Source organism: Cetorhinus maximus, chromosome 17 (assembly GCF_964194155.1).
Source record: "Cetorhinus maximus chromosome 17, sCetMax3.hap1.1, whole genome shotgun sequence".
Classification (NCBI taxonomy): domain Eukaryota; kingdom Metazoa; phylum Chordata; class Chondrichthyes; order Lamniformes; family Cetorhinidae; genus Cetorhinus; species Cetorhinus maximus.
Window position 1 is genome coordinate 69,004,640 of NC_135895.1, and position 19,207 is coordinate 69,023,846.

The 19,207-nt window shown below is 45.9% G+C and overlaps 1 protein-coding gene across 6 annotated transcripts in view; it reads right to left on the reverse strand.

The window, feature by feature from the left end:
* Positions 1-19,207, reverse strand: part of hmcn1 (hemicentin 1) — a 701,874-nt gene that overhangs the window by 196,133 nt on the left and 486,534 nt on the right. For all 6 annotated transcript variants that reach the window (XR_013579326.1, XR_013579325.1, XM_078561403.1 and 3 more), the window contains exons 47-50: positions 14,683-14,796; positions 9,923-10,009; positions 8,367-8,558; positions 5,849-6,022 (exon numbers count right to left, since the gene is read on the reverse strand). Coding sequence is in view for 4 of the 6 variants with exons in the window: in XM_078561403.1 (XP_078417529.1) it covers positions 5,849-6,022; positions 8,367-8,558; positions 9,923-10,009; positions 14,683-14,796 (567 nt within the window). In the remaining 2 variants the exon portion in view is untranslated. The remainder of the gene's footprint in view (positions 1-5,848; positions 6,023-8,366; positions 8,559-9,922; positions 10,010-14,682; positions 14,797-19,207) is intronic.

A 19,207-nucleotide genomic window follows, 5' to 3' on the forward strand; every position in this document is an offset into this window, starting at 1 on the left:
ATATTTAAGCTGCAGCTGCACGCATAGTTCTCAATTCTTGCAGCCCTGGACTGCTCCAGTGAAGACATAGCCCCCAATTCCAAGAAGAGTGCAGCCCTCCGATTCAGTGACGCATCCCTGGGATGCCATCTGAATGTCGTGGAGGCCTGCTGCGGTCTTCTTCCCACTTTGGCCGCAGGAGGCCCATTAGCCTCACTACTTCAGCTTGGGAGGTGGTGGCAGAGGTGGTCAGTGCCAACACTGCACACAAGAGGTTGGCCACCCAGTGCGGAAAACAGATGAATGATCTCATCCCTGCCGCCAGGGTAAGCCAACCATCTCATCACTCTCAACTCACACATTCACAAGTCCATCACACATTCACTGGCATCTCACTCACTACCAGCTCAAGGAACATCACCACTCACTCTCTCATACACACCTTCACATCTCCATCTGGCCTCATCTACTCTGGAGATCGCCTCCTCATCCCACCCATGGCTCCACTCAGCACACATGCACACCTGGAATCCCTCTCATTTGGCCTGACATGTGCCTTGCTCACACTCTCTCCATCTGTTTTTATGCAGGTCAAGATCGCACACAATCAACGGGAGAGGTCCCAGACTGTGGGTGACGTGCTGGATATCAAGGTCCTCACTCTGTTCGAAAGTCGCGCATTGGAGCTGGCTGGAGAGGATGTGGACCGTTCCTGCGGCAATGGTGAGGTCAGCAGCGAACACCCACATGAGGATCCTGCACCACATAATCCATCTCTCAACGCTACTCTGAGTTCACTGTTCTGTGTTTAACACGGCTGCCAAGCACTAATAATTTCCACTTTCTGTCCTAGGCACATCTGACACATTGCCATCAGGCAACCTTGAACCCTGACCACAGCACCAAGAGCACCTCGGATGAGGCAGCACCGTTGAAGACCCATCATGGCACTCACCCACACCCTCTACCAGCGCAGCAACACACACCTCGGTGGGATCTAGATCTAGGGCAGACTTGGGTTCACAATGTGGTGGTCACTGCATGGACAGGTGTCCGCAGTAGGAGGAGGCAGATTCAGCTGAGCTCCCCAGCACTCAGACGACTGCTAGGAAAGCGACATCTGTGAGGTCCAAGTCAGATGATGAGCCTCTGGATTTGGCTTTCCAACTCGTTGCGGAGAGTTAGAGGAGTATGTCTGCCTGCTCTCTGATGAAGTGGTGCCCACATTTGCACGTACAAAGATTTCCATGGGAAGGATGGCAGACGCCATGGAGACCCTGGTCCAGCAAGACGGGGAGATGTGTGCAGACCTGCTCTCCATCGTGGCCATCGGCGAGTTCCTTAAGTGGCAGCGCAAGGGGGAAATGGGGCACCTCAACATCCCTCCTGGTGCTCCTTTCCCTCAAGGAGTCAGGCTGCACTCTCGGGCACCCAAAGGGAGGCAGATGGGCAACTGGACAACCCCGGGTCATTGACTCAGGAGTCTAAGAGGTTGTCCTCTCCTTCTGAGTTCCCTTTGCCTGTAATCCTTTCAACCTCATCACTTATCACCGCAGAGGGAGCAGCTGGCCCACAGGAGAACAGCCAAGGCAAGCCAGAGCCCTCAAGGCCTTGGCTCTCCAGAGGACACATGCCAAAGTCATCAGAAGCAACAGGGCCAACCATTGCACAAGATGTCTCCACCCCTGCTGCAGACGTCACGGTAGCACCTAGAAGAAATGGCAGGCCTAAAAATATTAAGAATTCCTGATCAAAAGTGGTTGCATGGGTGAACACATTTTCTGAAAATATATTCACTTTCACTGGATAATGTGTAATGTTGTCTTTCAGCTTCATTGACAGGCTTCATGAATCCTCCTTCTGTATCCCTCCACCCCTGGCCCTGATTAGCAGTTCAGCTACATGCAGCCGGCCTACGAGTGATTCTGGAGGGAGAATTGTGTTTATGGGCCTTTCTGAACACTCTCCCACGTATGCAGATCCTTCCTCTGTCACACTTATCTCACTCTCCCGAACATTTTCAATGCTGCCTGCTGACGTTCTCTTTCAGCTGTCCATCTGAGCTGACCTGCATCTCCTCCCACCCAATGACTGCACTCCCATGCAGCACCTGTGCCTGTCCAACACGAGGCTCCATTTTTGATTAGCTCCCTAGTCTGTTCCCCTCCCCATGTCACCTAAGTCCTTTCCCTCATTACTGTGGACCCCCCCCGGCATCACCTTCCCAACCTGAACCCTTGTTTTTCGAGGATGTCCAGGTGAACGTGCATGTTCCCTAGCTCCCGGAGAACCCCACCCCCATCCACATTGACCTACACAACCTCCTCCTTCCCACCCCCATGTGTCTGCCTCCATGTCTTCACCACCCACACTTGCCATCTCTCCTACTGCTACTGTCACACCCTCACCCTCCCAAATTTTTGGCTCCCTCTGTCTCTTCTCAGACTGACCATTCCCTCCTGCCAGGCCCATGTCAATTTGCTCCCAGGAGGCAGTCACTGACTCCATAGACGTCTCCCTTGCATGTTCACCTGGATATCACCCCCACCCTTACTCCCTCCAAACACCTTCCTACCCCTTGGACACCTTCACCCCTCCGAACTCCCTCCCTTAGGCCTTCCTCTCCCCTTAACCTACCTCCCCACTTGCAGCATTCTTCCCATTACATCCTCCTCCCCCCCCGTACTCCCCCCTCCCCTGGACACCTTTGAACCCCCTCCCAAACTCACCCCCTACTTGGTCACCCCCCACAACCTCACCCCACCCCGGTACACCTTCCTCTCCCACTCACACCTACAGCTTCCTCTTCACCCCCCCCACCTTCACCAATGATCTATAGCAGTCCATGGCCAAGACCATGATGAACCAGGCCTGAAGCATCAATGGAGATCTCCCACCTTCTGAAAACTGCCTCACAGCAGACCCATGTACATGAGGATCCACCCAGCATGTGATGCATGTGTTCCTCCAGGGTTCGGTAGCTATAGGGATCCAGATTCATCTCCTTGGATGTCTATGATCTGAGCAAGGCCCTAAAGGTAAGTCCTGACTTCTGCATGTCATGCTTGTCCAGACGTGTTCTGGGCTGGCGTGTTTTCCCGGCGGCATGACGATAAATTGGGCGGGGGGGAAGACGATTCCGGTCGGGCCTTACTTTGTATCCCATTAGAGTGATGCAAATCGTGTTCACGCCGGCCTTCAGCTGGATTTGCATTCCGCCATGGCGGACACCATTGGATGATCCTGCTGTGATTTCACCCCAGCCTGAAATCGATTTCTGCCCCTCACGCCGAATTCTGCCCCCCGCCTCCTCCGCCAACGGGACTGGACAATTCCGTCCCTAGACTAACACCGGGTAACTCCACAACTGATCCCCTTACCACCCCCCACCCCCGACTAACCGCCCCCCAGCCACCAGACTAACCCCCCAACCCAAGCACACTCTACCCCCTGACCCGACCTGATTGCCACCACCGACATGACTCGACTACTCTTCAACCACCCGACTACATCTCCTTGACCTGATCCCATTAATGGCCAACCCGACCACCTCCTGACCTGCGGACTACCCCCCCTGACTGTACCCAACTAATCCCCCGACCCAACTAACCTTCCAACCCAACCCAGGTACCCCATACCACCCAACTATGCCCCCAACTAGACCTAATTACCCCCGACCTGACTACCCCCTCCAACCCGACATGACTTTCCCATGACCTGACCCGACCACCTGACTAACCCCCGACCCAACCTGACTACCTTTTGACTTGGCTACCCCCTCACCTAATCACCCACCTAATGATCCCAATCATCTACCCACCCACCACCTCATCCACCTACCACTTTATCCACTTCACGCATTCACTCACAATCAAAGATTGGACCTTTAACCTTACCATACTGCAGCTATTGCATAAAAAGGCGGTGTATCCTGTCTCCCCCCCTGACTTTGCTCCAATGGATCTCCCCAAGAGATGCTGCGTTGCACATTCCTGTGACAGCCGGGATCGGAAGGTCCCGGAAGAAATGAGCAGAAGCATTGGGTTGGGGGAATTTTTGAGTGCAGCAACAATCTGTTCATCATTGCCGCTATTCAGAAGAATCAGGTCCAAGTCTGCATCCATTTCTGTCTGATTAAGCCTCTGTAAACCCCTTTAGGATATTTTTCCACATTAAAGTGCTTTATGAATGAAAATATTGTTAATTACACACAAATTAAATATTATGGTCTTTTATTGCCATTGCATCATTGGATCTTCATTATATTTCTACTTAAAAGAATCAAATTTTGCTTCCATGATTAATTCACATCCTGTATTAGTGTTGTGGTATCTTGATGGAGAAGCCAACTTTTTTCACACAAACCCTTTCCGTATTACAGTACAAGTAAATATCTTATCTGTTATTTCAGTTGAATCCTATTCTGCAGAAAATCAACCCATTGCTTGGTGCTTCGCTATGTTCTAGCAACTGTTTTCCTATGAAATGTGTCAACCTTTCTTTTTCACCAAGATATATCCTCTTTTGGCCTTTATTGAAAAATTAAAGCCTAATGTGTGATGACAGTTTCATTTGTTTTGACAAAGATTTTGTATCTTGTATTTTGGTTTCATTTCCACACGACCTTAAAGTAGGAATGTACGGGACCAGGTAAAACAATTACAGTCAGCAGCTCAACTGGCCAACTGGGAACTGGTCAACTGGCACCAGTTCAACCAGTCAACTGGGGGAAGGGGGGGGTGGGAGGCAGGGGCAGTGGGGTTGTGCGGGGAGCTCAACTGGACCATTTCCAATCTCCATTGAAGAATGGACTCGTTGATAACTGATTTTTATTCCTGGGCACTTAATTGACCTTAAATAGAAACACTAAGTGATGTGGAGTCTGTAATATCAATCTAAACTACTTGAGCAGTTAAATGGGGTTTTCCTCATTTGAAAGAGGCCACCATTAACAATACAGCACTTCTTTAGTACATCACTAGAGTGGCAGCCTAGATTAAGGGAAGAATTTTCCCGTTGGTGAGCGGGGGCGGGGCCTGCTCGCCGACATATAAAATGACGTGCAGTGACGTTGGGTGGGCGTCCCAACGTCACTGCGCATCATTTAGATTTTCAGTTCAGCGGAAGGCCTATTAAGGCCATTTAAAACCTAATTAATTCAATGTAATGAGCCCAGGCGGCCTTCGCGTTTTTCATGAAAACTCATCCATGGGCGGGATGAGGTTTCATGAACTGTTTTAAAATCTAATAAAAATGTATACATTTATTCTTTGACATGTCCCAGCTCATGTGATAGTGTCACGTGAGGGGACATGTTTTAAAAACCTTTATTTAAAACTTTAGCACTGAAACAAATCTCCCTGAGGCACCTCCGCGAAAAGAAAGAGTGCAGGGAACCTCTCAGGGAATCCCCCCCACCCAGCCCGCACTGGGAGTGCTCAGCGTTTCCGGGCGAGCATCACGCTGGGTGGGCCTTAGTTGGCCCGCCCACGTAAAATGGCAGCACGTCCCCGATTGGGGACGCCGATCAGGTCCGCGCCCGCCCCCGCCCGCCGCCACACAACCCCCCCAAGGGGGGAAATTTCTGGCCTAAGTGTTCATGTTATAAAGGCAAGCTTGCACCCATACAAGGTGAGTGTTGCCAACTGAGCCAAACCAACACTGGTTAAAAGCTTGTTCCTCATTATTTTATACTATTCAAAGCCAGAAAATTATAAATATATACTTATCCTTGCCTGCTGAGAAAGCTGCAAATAATATTTAGCACTTAATTTTTAATCCATCTAATTTTTCTGGTATCTGATATCATAATCACAATACTTTAAAAAAAAATTGTTCCCCTGGTTATAACGTTACAACTGATATTTACCTGGAAGAATCTGGACATTTTTGTCAGAGTCGAAAGGTGCCCCATCTTTGAGCCAAGTGATGGTTGCAGGGGGGTACGATTGTGCCTCACACACAAGAGAGGTGGGGCTATTCAGAATAACAGTGACATCTTCTGGAGTGCCTTGACTATCAGTACCAGGAATTTTTGGAGACACTGGATGGCAAAAAGAAAAAAAAAACATGAGAGTTATAAAGCTGATGCAAATTCTAATTACATTAGAACTATAAATGTACGATAAACATGGAATATGTTTTTGCGCCAAATAGTAATATTGCAAGGGGCTAAAAAATATGGTCCCAGAACAATGATTCCTGAACTGCTACGCATCAGGTGTTGTGTAAATCTGGTAAAATAATGTGAGGTCAGCTCATCCGAATATTATTCCCAGTGTATTGCTCAAGACATATTGGAAGGCTGTGAGGTCAAGAGCTTGGGTTTTCCATTGCCAGCAGCTAGTAAACAACTGCAGGCACATGCAGGGCAGCAAGACTTTTGAGAACGATCATTTGAGACCCAAACATGCCGCTGCAGTTCAGTTGGATGGTCGTAATGAAAGATCGGCACAACCCTGGGAAAAAAAATTCCCCATAGCCCACCTTTTCCATTGGCAGGGTGACTAGTGTACTTCTCTATTCACCAGCTCATTATGTGAAGCAGACCTTATTTGCATTCCAATGAAGACTTGATGAGGCTCGTGCACAGTTAATATACAGGCTCCTTGCCCTCAGCACATAGGCTTACTAGGGTTGGAAACTGTGGTTGGATAAATTCCCGGAGGTTTCTTCACATGACATCCAGTCCTGTAGTTGAGTGACTTCGTGCCAGCAACTACTGTGCAAGAAGTTCTGGGAACCAGGAGACCACCCAAGATCAGGTGAAAAAGGAAAAGCCTCAGTGTCCCTTTCTCTCACTGCCTGAGCCCCAATCATCTGTCTTACACTCCTGGGGAAAAATTATCCCCCCGTTGGGGGGGAAGTGCGGGAGCAGGCGTGGGTGGGCAGGCCTCCGATCGGCACCCCCAATTGGGGGCGCACTGCCATTTTACGTGGGCGGGCCTTAATTGGCCTGCCCAGCATGACATCTGCTCGGAAGCACTATGCGCTCCCTGTGCGGGCAAGGGGGATTCCCTCAGCTGGGAGTGTGCTCTTTTGCGCATGCATACGAAAGAACGCACAGATTTCCCTGGATCTCCTCAGGGAGATCGGCTCGGAATTTTAATTTGTCATACAAATGATAAAAAATTTCCCTGACATGTCCCCTCATGTGACACTGTCACATGAGTTGGGACATGTCCATAATTTTTATTGAAACCTTTAATAAAAATTTAAATACCCTCATGAAACCTCATCCCGCCCGTGGATGAGGTTTCACGCTTTTTCCAAAGCCCGCCAGGGCTCCCAACCTGCCCGCCAACCTTAAGGTTGGACGGGCAGGTCCATTAATGACTTTAATTAGTTTTTCAATGGCCTCAATAGGCCATTGACAGGTCGCCAGGTGTGCACCTAACTCGGTTGCGCCCCCGCTGACCTGAAAACGTAAATGATGCGGGGTGAAGTCGTCCAGCGTCATTTTACGTGTTGGCAAGCAGGCCCCGCCACCGCACGCCGACCAGAGGATCCTGCCCCTGGTCTCTCCCCTCGCTGGATCCCCAACCTCCATTTAGCAGATTCCCTCTCTTCCCCAAAACCCTATCTTATGCTCTCTCCCAAAGTCCCATCTCCAACCCCCATTCACCAATCTCCCTTTCTGCTGAAGTCCCCATTCCCCCACCCAGAACCTTGTCACTCTCTTTCCTCAGATACCCAGTCAACTGTCGTCTCCCCTATCACCAGCTGGCTCTGCTACTGTTTATCTCTGAGTGGGCGCTAAGGCACTGGAGCGTTTTCTGGAGAGTGTGACATCATGAAGTGGGGGGTGTGGGGGATGTGGTGCTACTGCTGCAAAAAAATTTTAAATGATGAGATCTCCCAGGCTGCTAGCAGCAGTGCCCAGAAGATCCATTACATATTCCAAGAGAGTTGGCAACCCTACACTGCATACAATACTACGAGGTGTCATCACCCTAGGGTTTCCAGTATTATTAGTCATGTTATTGATTATTTAGGCCAATGTTCGGTTCAAAGTAAAATTTCCTAATCCTTTGGTCACAGTAGTCCCTTGCTCCGAAAACCAAATGATTCACATCAGAATATTGCACATGCCTGGTGCCTGTCCCCTGCATTTTGCTTGAGAAATGGACAGCTCAGACCTCAGGACATTGTGCTCTAATATCACCTGACTATCAACATTTTCTGGCACATATGTAAAACCAATTCGCCTCAGTTGCTTCAGGATTACCCAAGGCTCTGTGTTGAATGTCTGGTGAAAAGAAGACTCTTGAGGAAAACCTTCCACTTTTGGAAGTGAAAATTCACAATAGTCTATTACTCTAATGCTAGAACTGTACTATTCAGCCTAGTGGGCTTAAACTGTTAGAAGTACTCCTTAGGACACCCACCTAGTACATTTAGGTTGAAGTTTTTGTTCTTGTCTCCAGCTGTGTTGGAGGCAATGCAGATGTATCGACCTGTATCAGACACATGTGCACTCACAATCTGAAGAAAGCGTCCACTGGATAGAATTCGATGCTGCTGGTCTTCAGTCAGAGGTTGACCATCTTTCACCCATCTTATTTGAGGAACAGGATTGCCTTTTCACAGGAAAGAAAACAAATTCTGTGACTTCTTTTCTTAGTATGAAATATAATTAACACCTTTAATTCTTTGTCTTAACTGTAGCAGATTGATGTATGATCTACTCTGACCTGAAAATTACTATTATGTTGATTTAGAAATGCATTAAGGTGGTCTTGTGGGAAGTTGGATGGGTTGGCTAAATAAAAAAGGCCTACTCCTGACATTAAAACATTACTTTGTTACCAGAGAGTACATTTCCCATTTGCTTGTTCCTGACACAGATATCCACTAGGAGCACACATAGGGATATTACATGCATCCCATGATTTTCCATCTGTTATGGATGAAGTATTGTGGGCTGCATATGAGAACATGATTTCTCAATATGCCCTCACAACTATGTTCAGCACCAGGGGTGAAAAGTGAAAAAAGTGCCCATTTGTTCCCAATCTGATTTGTATCTCCTGCAATAAACAGTACCATTATTTATGCAGCCGCAGGGGCTCCTGTATCACACTAACAAGCAGTTAAGGCCCACCCAGTGTGATGTCTGCCAGGAAGCACTATGTGCTCCCTGTGTGGGCGGGGGGGGGATTCCCTCAGCCGGGAGTGCGCTCTTTCGCACATGCGTGTGAAAGAGCACACTCATCTCCCTGAGGCTAAGTGCTGCCTCAGGGAGATCGGCGCCAAATTCAAAACTGTTTAAAAATAGAAAAATAAAATTTCCCTGACATGTCCCCTCATGTGACACTGGGCCATGCCCATCACTTTTAATTAAACTTTTATTAAATTTTTAAAAACCTACATGAAACCTCATCCCGTCCGTGGATGAGGTTTCATACTTTTTCTGAAGCCCACTAGGGCTTCCAGCCTGCCCACCAACCTGAAGGTTGGACGGGCAGGTCCATTAACTAGTTGAATTAGTTTTTAAATGGCCTCAATTGGCCATTGGCAGGTCGGTGGGCGCACAGCTGATTTGACTGTGCCCCCGCTGACTTGAAAATTGAAATGATGCGGGGTGACGTCAGGAGTTCCACCCGACGTCATCCCGTGTCATTTTACGCATCGGCGAGCAGCCCCCACCCCCCACCCTCGCTGACCTCAATATCCTGGCTCTAGACTCCAAAGGCCTCAAGGGGTATGGGGACAGAGCAGGAATATGGCATTGAGGTAGAGGATCAGCCATGATCATATTGAATGGAAAAGCAGGCTCGAAGGGCCGAATGACCTACTCCTGCTCCTGTTGTCTATGTTTCTATAATATGCTGTCAGTCATCTTCTGGACAACATATTACATCATTCAACTAACATCACTACATTGTAAGAGAGAAGTGTGAACAGTTTCACAAGTACATGATTTTTATTACTGTGCTCTTACCTGAAACCTCACAGGTGAGGGTAATACTGTGATTCTCCTTGATTTTCACATCCTCCATTTTATCTTCATTAACGATGCTTGGTGGTACTATTTATATAAAAAGTATATATTTAAATAAAATCGCACAACCAAAATGCTTTACCACTTTAATAGTGATAAGGTCTAAAAATAGATAGTTTAAATCAAATGAGGAAAATTCAAATTGGACCACTTTAGAGGGACTGAGTGAATTACAACTTCCAACAACATTCTAATGCTATCGATGTACAAAATTCAGCCTTCCCCACAAATGTTGTACCTGCATTAAGATTTTCTTGACATTACCCAAGGATAATTGGGTTTTATTTTCAGTTGTCTATTTTTTTCAGTTTTCAGGAGCGCCTTACCACATTGTTGGGACATTTCAAAGCACATTACAATCATGAGGTTATTTTTAAAAAAAAGGTTTGCATTTAAATGGCGCTTTTCATTACCACCAGACTTCTCAAAGCGCTTTACATTCAATGAGGTACTTTTGAAGTTTAGTCACTGCTGTAATGTAGGAGACACAGCAGCCAATTTGCACACAGCAAGCTCCCACATGCAGCAATGTAATAATAAAAATTTGTTTTTGTGACATTGATTGAGGGATGAACTCCAGCCCAGACACCAGGGATAACTCCCCTGCTCTTCTCCGAAATAGTACCATGGTGATATCTTCTGTCCACCTAAGTGGGCAGTTTAACATTTCATCCAAAAGACAGCACCTTTGATGGAGCAACACTTCTTCAATACGTCACTGGGGTGTCAGCCTTGATTTTTGTGCTCAAGTCCTGAAGTAGGCCTTTTGGAAACTTGTGACTCAAAGGCAAGAGTGCTGCCAACTGAGTCATAGCTGACACACTGACAATGATGCAGTGATCCCTTAGAGAGAGCTAACTTGGAGTTGCTGCTAGTCTGACGGTGTCAGCGAAGCGATTGGTCTATTGCTTCAACCACTGTCCCATCAATCAATAAAAAAAACCAAAAAAGTATGAACATAAGTGGTAGATTAATTTTCATTTCAAGCAAATAGATTACCTTCTTTTACATCATAGACCAGAATTTTTGGGTCGGCAAGCAGGGGCGGGGCCCGCTCACCAATGCATAAAATGGCGCGCGGTGACATCGGGCGTGCATCCCGACATCACCGCGCATCATTCAGATCTTCAGCATTCATGTGCTAGTCACTCGGGAGAGAGGAAGGAACAGTCTGTATTCATGAGAGACATAGTACATCTATCATATATAGGGCTGATTTCTCTAGTTGGTGAGCGGGGGTGGAGGCAGGGCCCACTCGCCGGCGTGTAAAATGATGCGCGGTGACGTGAGGCGGGCGTCCCGACGTCATCACGCGTCATTTGGATTTTCAGATCAAAGGCCTATTAAGGCCTTTTAAATATCAATTAAAGGAATTAACTGAGCTGCACATCCAACCTTAAGGTTGGCGGGCAGGCGAAGAGCCCAGGCGGCCTTCGCATTTATCATGAAACCTCATCCACGGGCGGGATGAGGTTTCATGAAGTAGTTATAAATTGAATGAAAGTTTTTGTTAAAGTTCATTGACATGTCCCAGCTTATGTGACACTGTCACATGAGGGGACATGTCTTCAAAATTTTTTTTCTTTATTCAAATTTTTAAAAATTGAACTAAATTCCCTGAGGCAGCTCCATGCCTCAGTGAGATTTCTGCGCTCTTTCATGTGAAGGAGCGCAGGCCCCAACTCAGCCTACTCCCCCCGCCCGCACAGGGAGCGCACAGCATTTCCAGGTGTGCATCAAATTGGCCTGCCCACGTAAAATGGCGGAGCCCAGCTGATCGTGGGCGGCGATCGGCTGCATGCCCACTCCCATTCCAACCTCCATGATGGGGAGAAAATTCTTCCCATAATTTATTAATTTAATTATTTCTGCCATATTAGTGCTGGGGCAGGGGCGAAGGTAGCGTGGTGGCGGGGAGTGGTGTGGTGGGGAAGGGTCAGGGCAGTGTGGGAGTGGTGAGGTGAGATAGGGGAAGAGTGCTGGTGTGGGGTGCGATGGGTAAGAATGCTGGGATGGGGTGAGGAGGAATGGCGAGATGGTTGGGGTAGTGGTGGGTGGGAGAGAGGTGGGATAGAGTGAGGGAGTAGTGTGGTGGGGTGATGTGTGGGGTTAGATTGGTGGGATGATATGGGAGAGAGGAAGAATGGTGGGGTGGATAGAGATCTGAATAGCATGACAGTTATTGATTTTTTATCCTGGATTTTGCACACAAAGTAACAGTGAGGCCAACAGCACACAGCATTATTGAATAAATTGGACAAGCAACTTCTGGATTACAAACTTACAAAGTCAAACATGGAAATCCAGAAGTTGAAATATGAGTTACCCTGCTCCTTCACAGATTGGGCTGAATTTTCCTCCCGTTGTGGGGGGAAGACGATGGGCAGGCATGTGCAATCGTGCTTCCGATTGACACCCCCGATCGGAGGCGCAGCACCATTTTACGTGGGTGGGCCAATTAAGGCCCGCCCAGCATGACGTCCATGTGGAAGCGCTATGTGCTCCCTGTGCGGACAGGGGGAAGCCTAAAATTGGGAGTGCACTCTTTCGCGCATGCGCACGAAAGAGCTCACTCATCTCCCTGAGGCTAAGTGTAGCCTCAGAGAGATCGGCTCTAAATGTGAAAAAGATAAAAATAGAAAAATAAAATTTCCCTAACATGTCCCCACATGTGACAATGCCACATGAGTTGGGACATGTTCATAATTTCCAAAAAAACTTTATTAAAAATTTTAAAACCCTACATGAAACCTCATCCCGCCCGTGAATGAGGTTTCATGCTTTTTCTAGTTCCCGCCGGGGCTCCTGGCCTGCCCGCCAACCTTAAGGTTGGACGGGCAGGTCCACTAACTACTTTAATTGCTCTGTCAATGGCCTCAAACAGCCATTGACAGGTCGGCGGGCACGCAGCTGATTTTGCTGCATCCCCTGCCTTCCTGAAAATTTAAATGGGGAGCGGTGACATCAGGAGTTCCGCCCGATGTCACCGCGTGTCATTTTACGCGGCGGCGAGCGGGCCTTGCCCCTGCTCGCCAGCGATAAAATCCAGCCCATTATCTTACTGATATACTCAGTATTGAAAATATAGGAAGGACCTGAAGTTATGGTATTTAGCCATTAAACATAGCAGAAAAATTAGGATTGGTGCATTCAGTAGTATTCAAATTTTTTAACAGTGTGATCAGTCAAAATTACTGCCAAACAACTGGCTGGCCTTGAATGTTTAATTTTACAAGTATAAAATTGCATTCCTTCAGAATTTAATTAGTGCTAACCATTAAAAAAGCTTTTGTTTTCCTTTTTCTATCTCTCTTTTATTTCTCTCTCTTAATCCCATTTGTTTTTCCCAATCTTAATTTGCTTTCTGCACATGATTAAAATCCAGTTTACAAGGCTGGATTTTCAGCTAGGTGGGCAGGCGTGATTGGCAGGCCTGGGAAACGGGTCCCCGACCGCGATTTCACGCTGGCTGGCCAATTAACAGCCAGCATGAAGAGCCCGCTGATACGATCAGCACTGCCGGGGTAGGGGCAGGAGGAGGGCAAGCACTGCAGTTAGCATGGACATGGGGGAGCTCGGAATGAGAGCCCCCTGAAGGCATACAGCTGCTTCAGGGAGCTGAAGAATTCAAATACAAAAAATAAAGATTTTTAAAAACCAGGAAAAAATGCCCACACATCAGAAACAGTCACCTGAACAAATGCAACATGAAAATTCTGCCCAAACATATATTTTTTTAAGTTAATGATAGAAATCTCATCCCACCCTTGATCAGGTTTCCTGAAAAATGCAAAGGCTGTCGGACTGATTCGTCTGCCAGTCAACCATAAGGTTGGATGGGCAGCGAAAAATCCCACTTAATTGCACCGTTAATGGGCTTAATAGTCCTCTTAAGCTAAACTTGGAAGCGCGTCCGCCAACCGAAATATCGCACGAGTGCGTGATGACTTCCGGATGCTCGCCCAACATCATTGCGCCCTATTTTATGCTCAAGCGTGTCGGGTGCATGCCCGCATGCCAAGCGAAAAATTCTGCCCATAATTTCTGGTTCAGAATCTGCGTGTCTCAGAGATGATTGTCCAATCTGCTTGGTTGAAGGGCCTCCCTAATTCTTGTCCTGATCACCCTTCACAGGATCCCTGTAGAGGGTACTGTGCTAGATCAGAAACACCTGATATCTGCAAGTCTCAGCTCAAAAGCACAAAAAACTCTGCAGACAGCTCTCAACATAATGAGTGCCACTCCTTCGCTGCTGACTGAAAAATTGAGCACATTGTGTCTATTGATTTCTAGAAAGGAATCCTGGTGAATGTGCTCTCTGTTTGACCATATTACTTTCGTCCTAATTGTTCAGCTTATTTGGAACTATCCGTAGGTGATAATGAAATGTGAGTCTTTTAAAAAAATATTCAAAATTAAGGCTGGGATTTTCCGGCCCTGTTGCGAGCGGGACCCGCCGTGGGTGAGGCGATGCCCCAGCCAGAAATCCATTGACTTGTGGCGGGACTGGAAGATCCCGGCAGCAGGTGGGTGTGGAAAATCCTGCCCCAAGATACCAAGTCTTTAGCTGAAGACAATTACAAGAAAACAACAAGGTTTGTTTAGTGTATATAGTCACAGAAAAGTGCAACAATGTGATTGTGACTTTGTTCCATCACTGTGGAAAGTGACATAGAAATATTTCAGCTGTCATTACATACCTAATACATCAAGGTCAAAGCTTTTGCTCTCTTCTCCTGCAGCATTTGTGACCACACAGGAGTATCTCCCTGAATCCTCCACTGCAGAGTGCATCAAGCGCAGTATGCGACCACCTGTGGAAAAATAAGGGTTCAAATGTTACAATTTAAAAAGGACATAAAAGTAACTGAAATACAGCAATGTTTGTACAGCTTCTCACAAAGTTGAGTTGGCATCAGAGTAACAAACAATTACACTGTTATTTAGGAATGCAATTATTTTAATTAATCCCAATATGCAGTTAAATTGTATGCCACGTAGTCACAACAGAATATACTAAACAAATAATTTGCTTTGCACAAACAATTAATCATTTATACTATATATAGCACAGACGCAAAGTTACCACATTAAACATAGCCATATCTGTCTGCTCTTGTTTAAATAGTCGTCTGTATCAACAAGTGGGCTTGGCCATGTCAATTAATTGGCTGTAACGTTTTATGTACTTGACATTTTCTTTGAGGACATTTCATAAAACCTAATGGGCTCATTTTACACTAAATTAGTGCTAGAGTTACTCCAGAAAAGGCTAAATTTACAAGTAAGTCTGGAAGTAAATTGTAGTGATGGACTGAGCACTTGGGAGATGTTCTAGTCCAGTAGGGAAGATATTCTAGCCCAGTGGAGCAACTCTCCATAGGCTGGTCCAGTGGAGCAGCTTTCCAGGGACTGATCCAGTGGGGCAGATCTCTAGTGATGGGCTCAGCGGAGTTATTATTCAACTATACGCAAATTAAATGGCTTGCTTACGCTACTGCGGAAAATTCTGGGCCTTTGATGCATTAGGGAAGGCTCAGAGTAGAGCAACCAACAACATTCTGAGATTTCAAACTCCAAATTATGAGGAGGCACTTATGCAGGTTACTTTTTTCCCCAGTAGAAAAATAAAAATTGACTTAAAAAGCAGGGAGATGTTGATGGGCTAGATGTAACTAGAGGAAAAGGGATTAAAATAATTAAATCTGTATTAAGATCAGAGATTAAAAGATATATTCCCCTAAAAATAGTGGATTTGTGCAACAGACTTCCAGTAAAGCAGTTTAGGCTGAGTTAAATTAACTTCCTCAATGAGAGGTTGGATTAATATCTGGTTCTAATAGGTGGTTGTAAAGGGATAAGTATAGACTAAAGATGATCAAAGACTTCATAATGGGCCTAGGGAATGAAGAAGGAAGCAGCAGGGCAGAGTTGAATGCTGGTGATATGATGATGGTGATATATGATTTTGCTTGATTATCTTTGAGGACCAGGGAGTGTATGCACAATCTTTCCATTTAGGTAATCAAATGTGTGGAATAAAATGAATGGCAGGATATAGCGAACATGACCTGGTGAAGGGGCAGGCTTGATAGGTTGAATGGCCTTTTCTTAATCTATCTTTTGTAAAGGAAATGTCATTTTTTTCCCTCATCACTCTGGAATACTGAAGCAGGCTAATAGGACTGTGTGTGTGTAGTTTAATTAAACTGCAGACAGTCAGACTGCAAAGTTTGAATCATCAAAAGGAATTAGGAGTAAAACATTCATTTGAAGTGGAGATGGGTAAACTAGGATGAAATCTCAGCACATACACATGGATGGATTTTGCATTTTCAGATAAGTTGAGAGGTTGTTTGATTTTCAAAGGGGCATGATAAGGTGTTTGCAACTGGCAAGATAAACAAGGCAAAGTTATTAAGTTTATTTTTCCTGCAAGTGCTGGCCATAATTACAACATGGAAGATTTTTATATTCTGGGAAAAGTAACTTCCAAAGAAAGGCTGAAACAATGGAATTTACAGGTCAAAAGGGAGGAGATATATTTAAAGAAAGATGGAAAGCTGTGTGGGAGGTGGCCGTATGAGATCTGAAAGGTGCACTGTGTGAAATAGACCTGTGGGAAAAAACCTCTAGCGACCCTGGGGAAGGTTGTTGTTCCAGTAACTAAAGTTTTGTTAAAAGTCTTTGGCGTTCCATTGTTAAGTGAGAGGGAGAAAGAAGCTGTGAAATACCTCCCTTACAGCAACAGTGGGTCCTTGTGGTAATATTGCTGGATGTGTTATAGATTAAGAATCTATTTGGACTGTTGCCTGAAAGGGATGTGTAGTTGGGGGTCTACTTAAGTAGAAATCTTGTGAGAACTGTTACAAAACTAAATGTAACTGTGTAACTGTAGTCTTGTGTATTTAAGCTTTATTTTCTTTTGTTAATAAATGTTTTAATTTAATCTTTAAAATCTCCAAAGGTGGTAGTGGACTCATTACTTCTGACTTCAGTGCACAAACCTTCTCGTAATTAAATGCAAATTGCAAAATCATTGTGATAGCATGGCCAAGTTTCCCTTTGGATTTGGTCAGCCTGATAAATACCACCTGCCATATCATAACATTTTCATATCATAGAATCATCGAATGGTTACAGCACAGAAAGAGGCCATTCATTCCATCACATATATGCCAGCTCTCTGCAAGAAAAACTCACCCAGTACCACTCCCCTACCTTTTCCTCGTGGTCCTGTAAATTTTTTCTCTTCAGATAATTACCAAATTCTCTTTTGAAAGGCATAATTGAATCTGCCTTCACCACACTCTCAGGCAGAGCATTCCAGATCCTGACCACATGCTGCATGAAAAAGCTTTTCCTCATAGAGCTTTCATTTATTTTGCCAATTACCTTTAATTGGTGACCTCTGGTTCTCGACCCTTCCAAAATTGGGAACGGTTTCTCCCAATCTACTCTGACCAGATCCCTCATGATTTTGAACACCTCAATCAAATTTCCTCCCAATCTTCCCTTATCTAAGGAGGACAGCCCTAGAATCTCCATTCTATCCACTAACTGAAGTTCCTCATCCCCAGAACTATTCTTGAGAACTATTCTACATTCTCTCTAAAGCCTGAACACCCTTCCTAAAGTGTGGTGACCATATTTGGACACAATATTCCAGTTGAGACAAACCAATGTTTTATAAAGATTCACCATAACTTCCTTGCTTTTGTACTCTATGGCCAGGATTTTACATTGGTTGAGTGGGTTCGGCGGGAGTGGGTGGGGGCAGTCGCGGTGCCGCCCACTGCCCGTGATCGGCTCCGCACCACGATTTCATGCAGGCGGGCCAATTAAGGCCTACCCTGTGTGGGTCGCGAGCGGTAGTGCTGAGCGCTACCTGTACGGGCGGGGGGGGAAGAGGGAGAGTCAGGTCCAGCGCTCTTTTCTGCTCCAGCTGACATGTTTTCACTGTCAAAAGAAAGTTTTATTTAATTTGTAATAGCTTTAGGAAATCTCATCCCGTTTGTGGATGAGGTTTCCTAAAAAATGTAAAGGCTGCTTGGCCTTTTCGCCTGCCCACCAACCGTTAGGTTGGACGGGCAGCATAAATTTGAAGTTAATTCGTTTGTCAATGGCCTTAATAGGCCTTTCAATCATTGGCGGGTGCGCAGCCAACTCTTGCGAGACAGCGCGATGACGTCGGGATGCACACCCGACGTCATTGCACGTCATATTACGTTCCGGCATGTCGGGCGTGCGCCCAAACGCCGAGTGTAAAATTCTGCCCTGTGCTACTATTTAGAAAGTCCAAGAACCTGTGTACCTGCTTTCTCAATCTGCACTGCTACCTTCACTGATTTGTACACATACAACCCCAGGTCCTTCTGCTCCTGCAGCTCCTTTAGAAATATATCCTTTATTTTATGTTGCTTCTCCTCATCCTTCCTGACACACTTCCCTTCATCTATCACCCATTTCACCAACCTGTTGATGTCCTCTTGAAGTTTATCAGTATCCTCCACACTGGATATGATGGCTTCAAGTTTTGAAATTGTGCCCTGCACATCCATTAACATAGATAAAGCAAAGCAGTGGTCCTAATACCGACCCCTGGGGAACACCACTATACATCATCCTCCAGTCCAAAAAGCAATCGTTCACCACTACTCTTCCTGTCACTCAGTCAGTTTTGTATTCATGTTGCTACTGTCCCTTTTATTCCACTGGCTTCAACTTTGCCGACAAGCCTATGATGTATCAAATGCCTTTTGAAGGTCCATGTACACCACATCAACCACATTACCCTTATCAAACCATTCTGTTACCACACTAAAAAACTCAATTAGGTTAGTTAAACACAATTTTCCCTTAACATATCCATGCAGGTTTTCCTTAATTAATCCACATTTGTCTAAGTAAAGGTTAATTTTGTCTCAGATCATCATTTCTAAAAGCTTAACCACCACCGAGGTTAAACTGACTGGCATGTAGTTGCTGGGCTTACCCTTACACGCTTTTTTGAACAAGGGTGTAATATTTACAATTCTCCAATCTTCTGGCAGCATGCCTGTACCTAAGGAGGATAAGAAGATCATGGACATTGCCTCCACAATTTCCATCCTTATTTCCCTCAGTACCTTCGGAAGCATTTCATCCAGTCCTGGTGAGTTATTAACTTTTAAGTACACTAGCCTATCTAATACATCCTCTTTATCAATTTTTAGCCTATCTAGT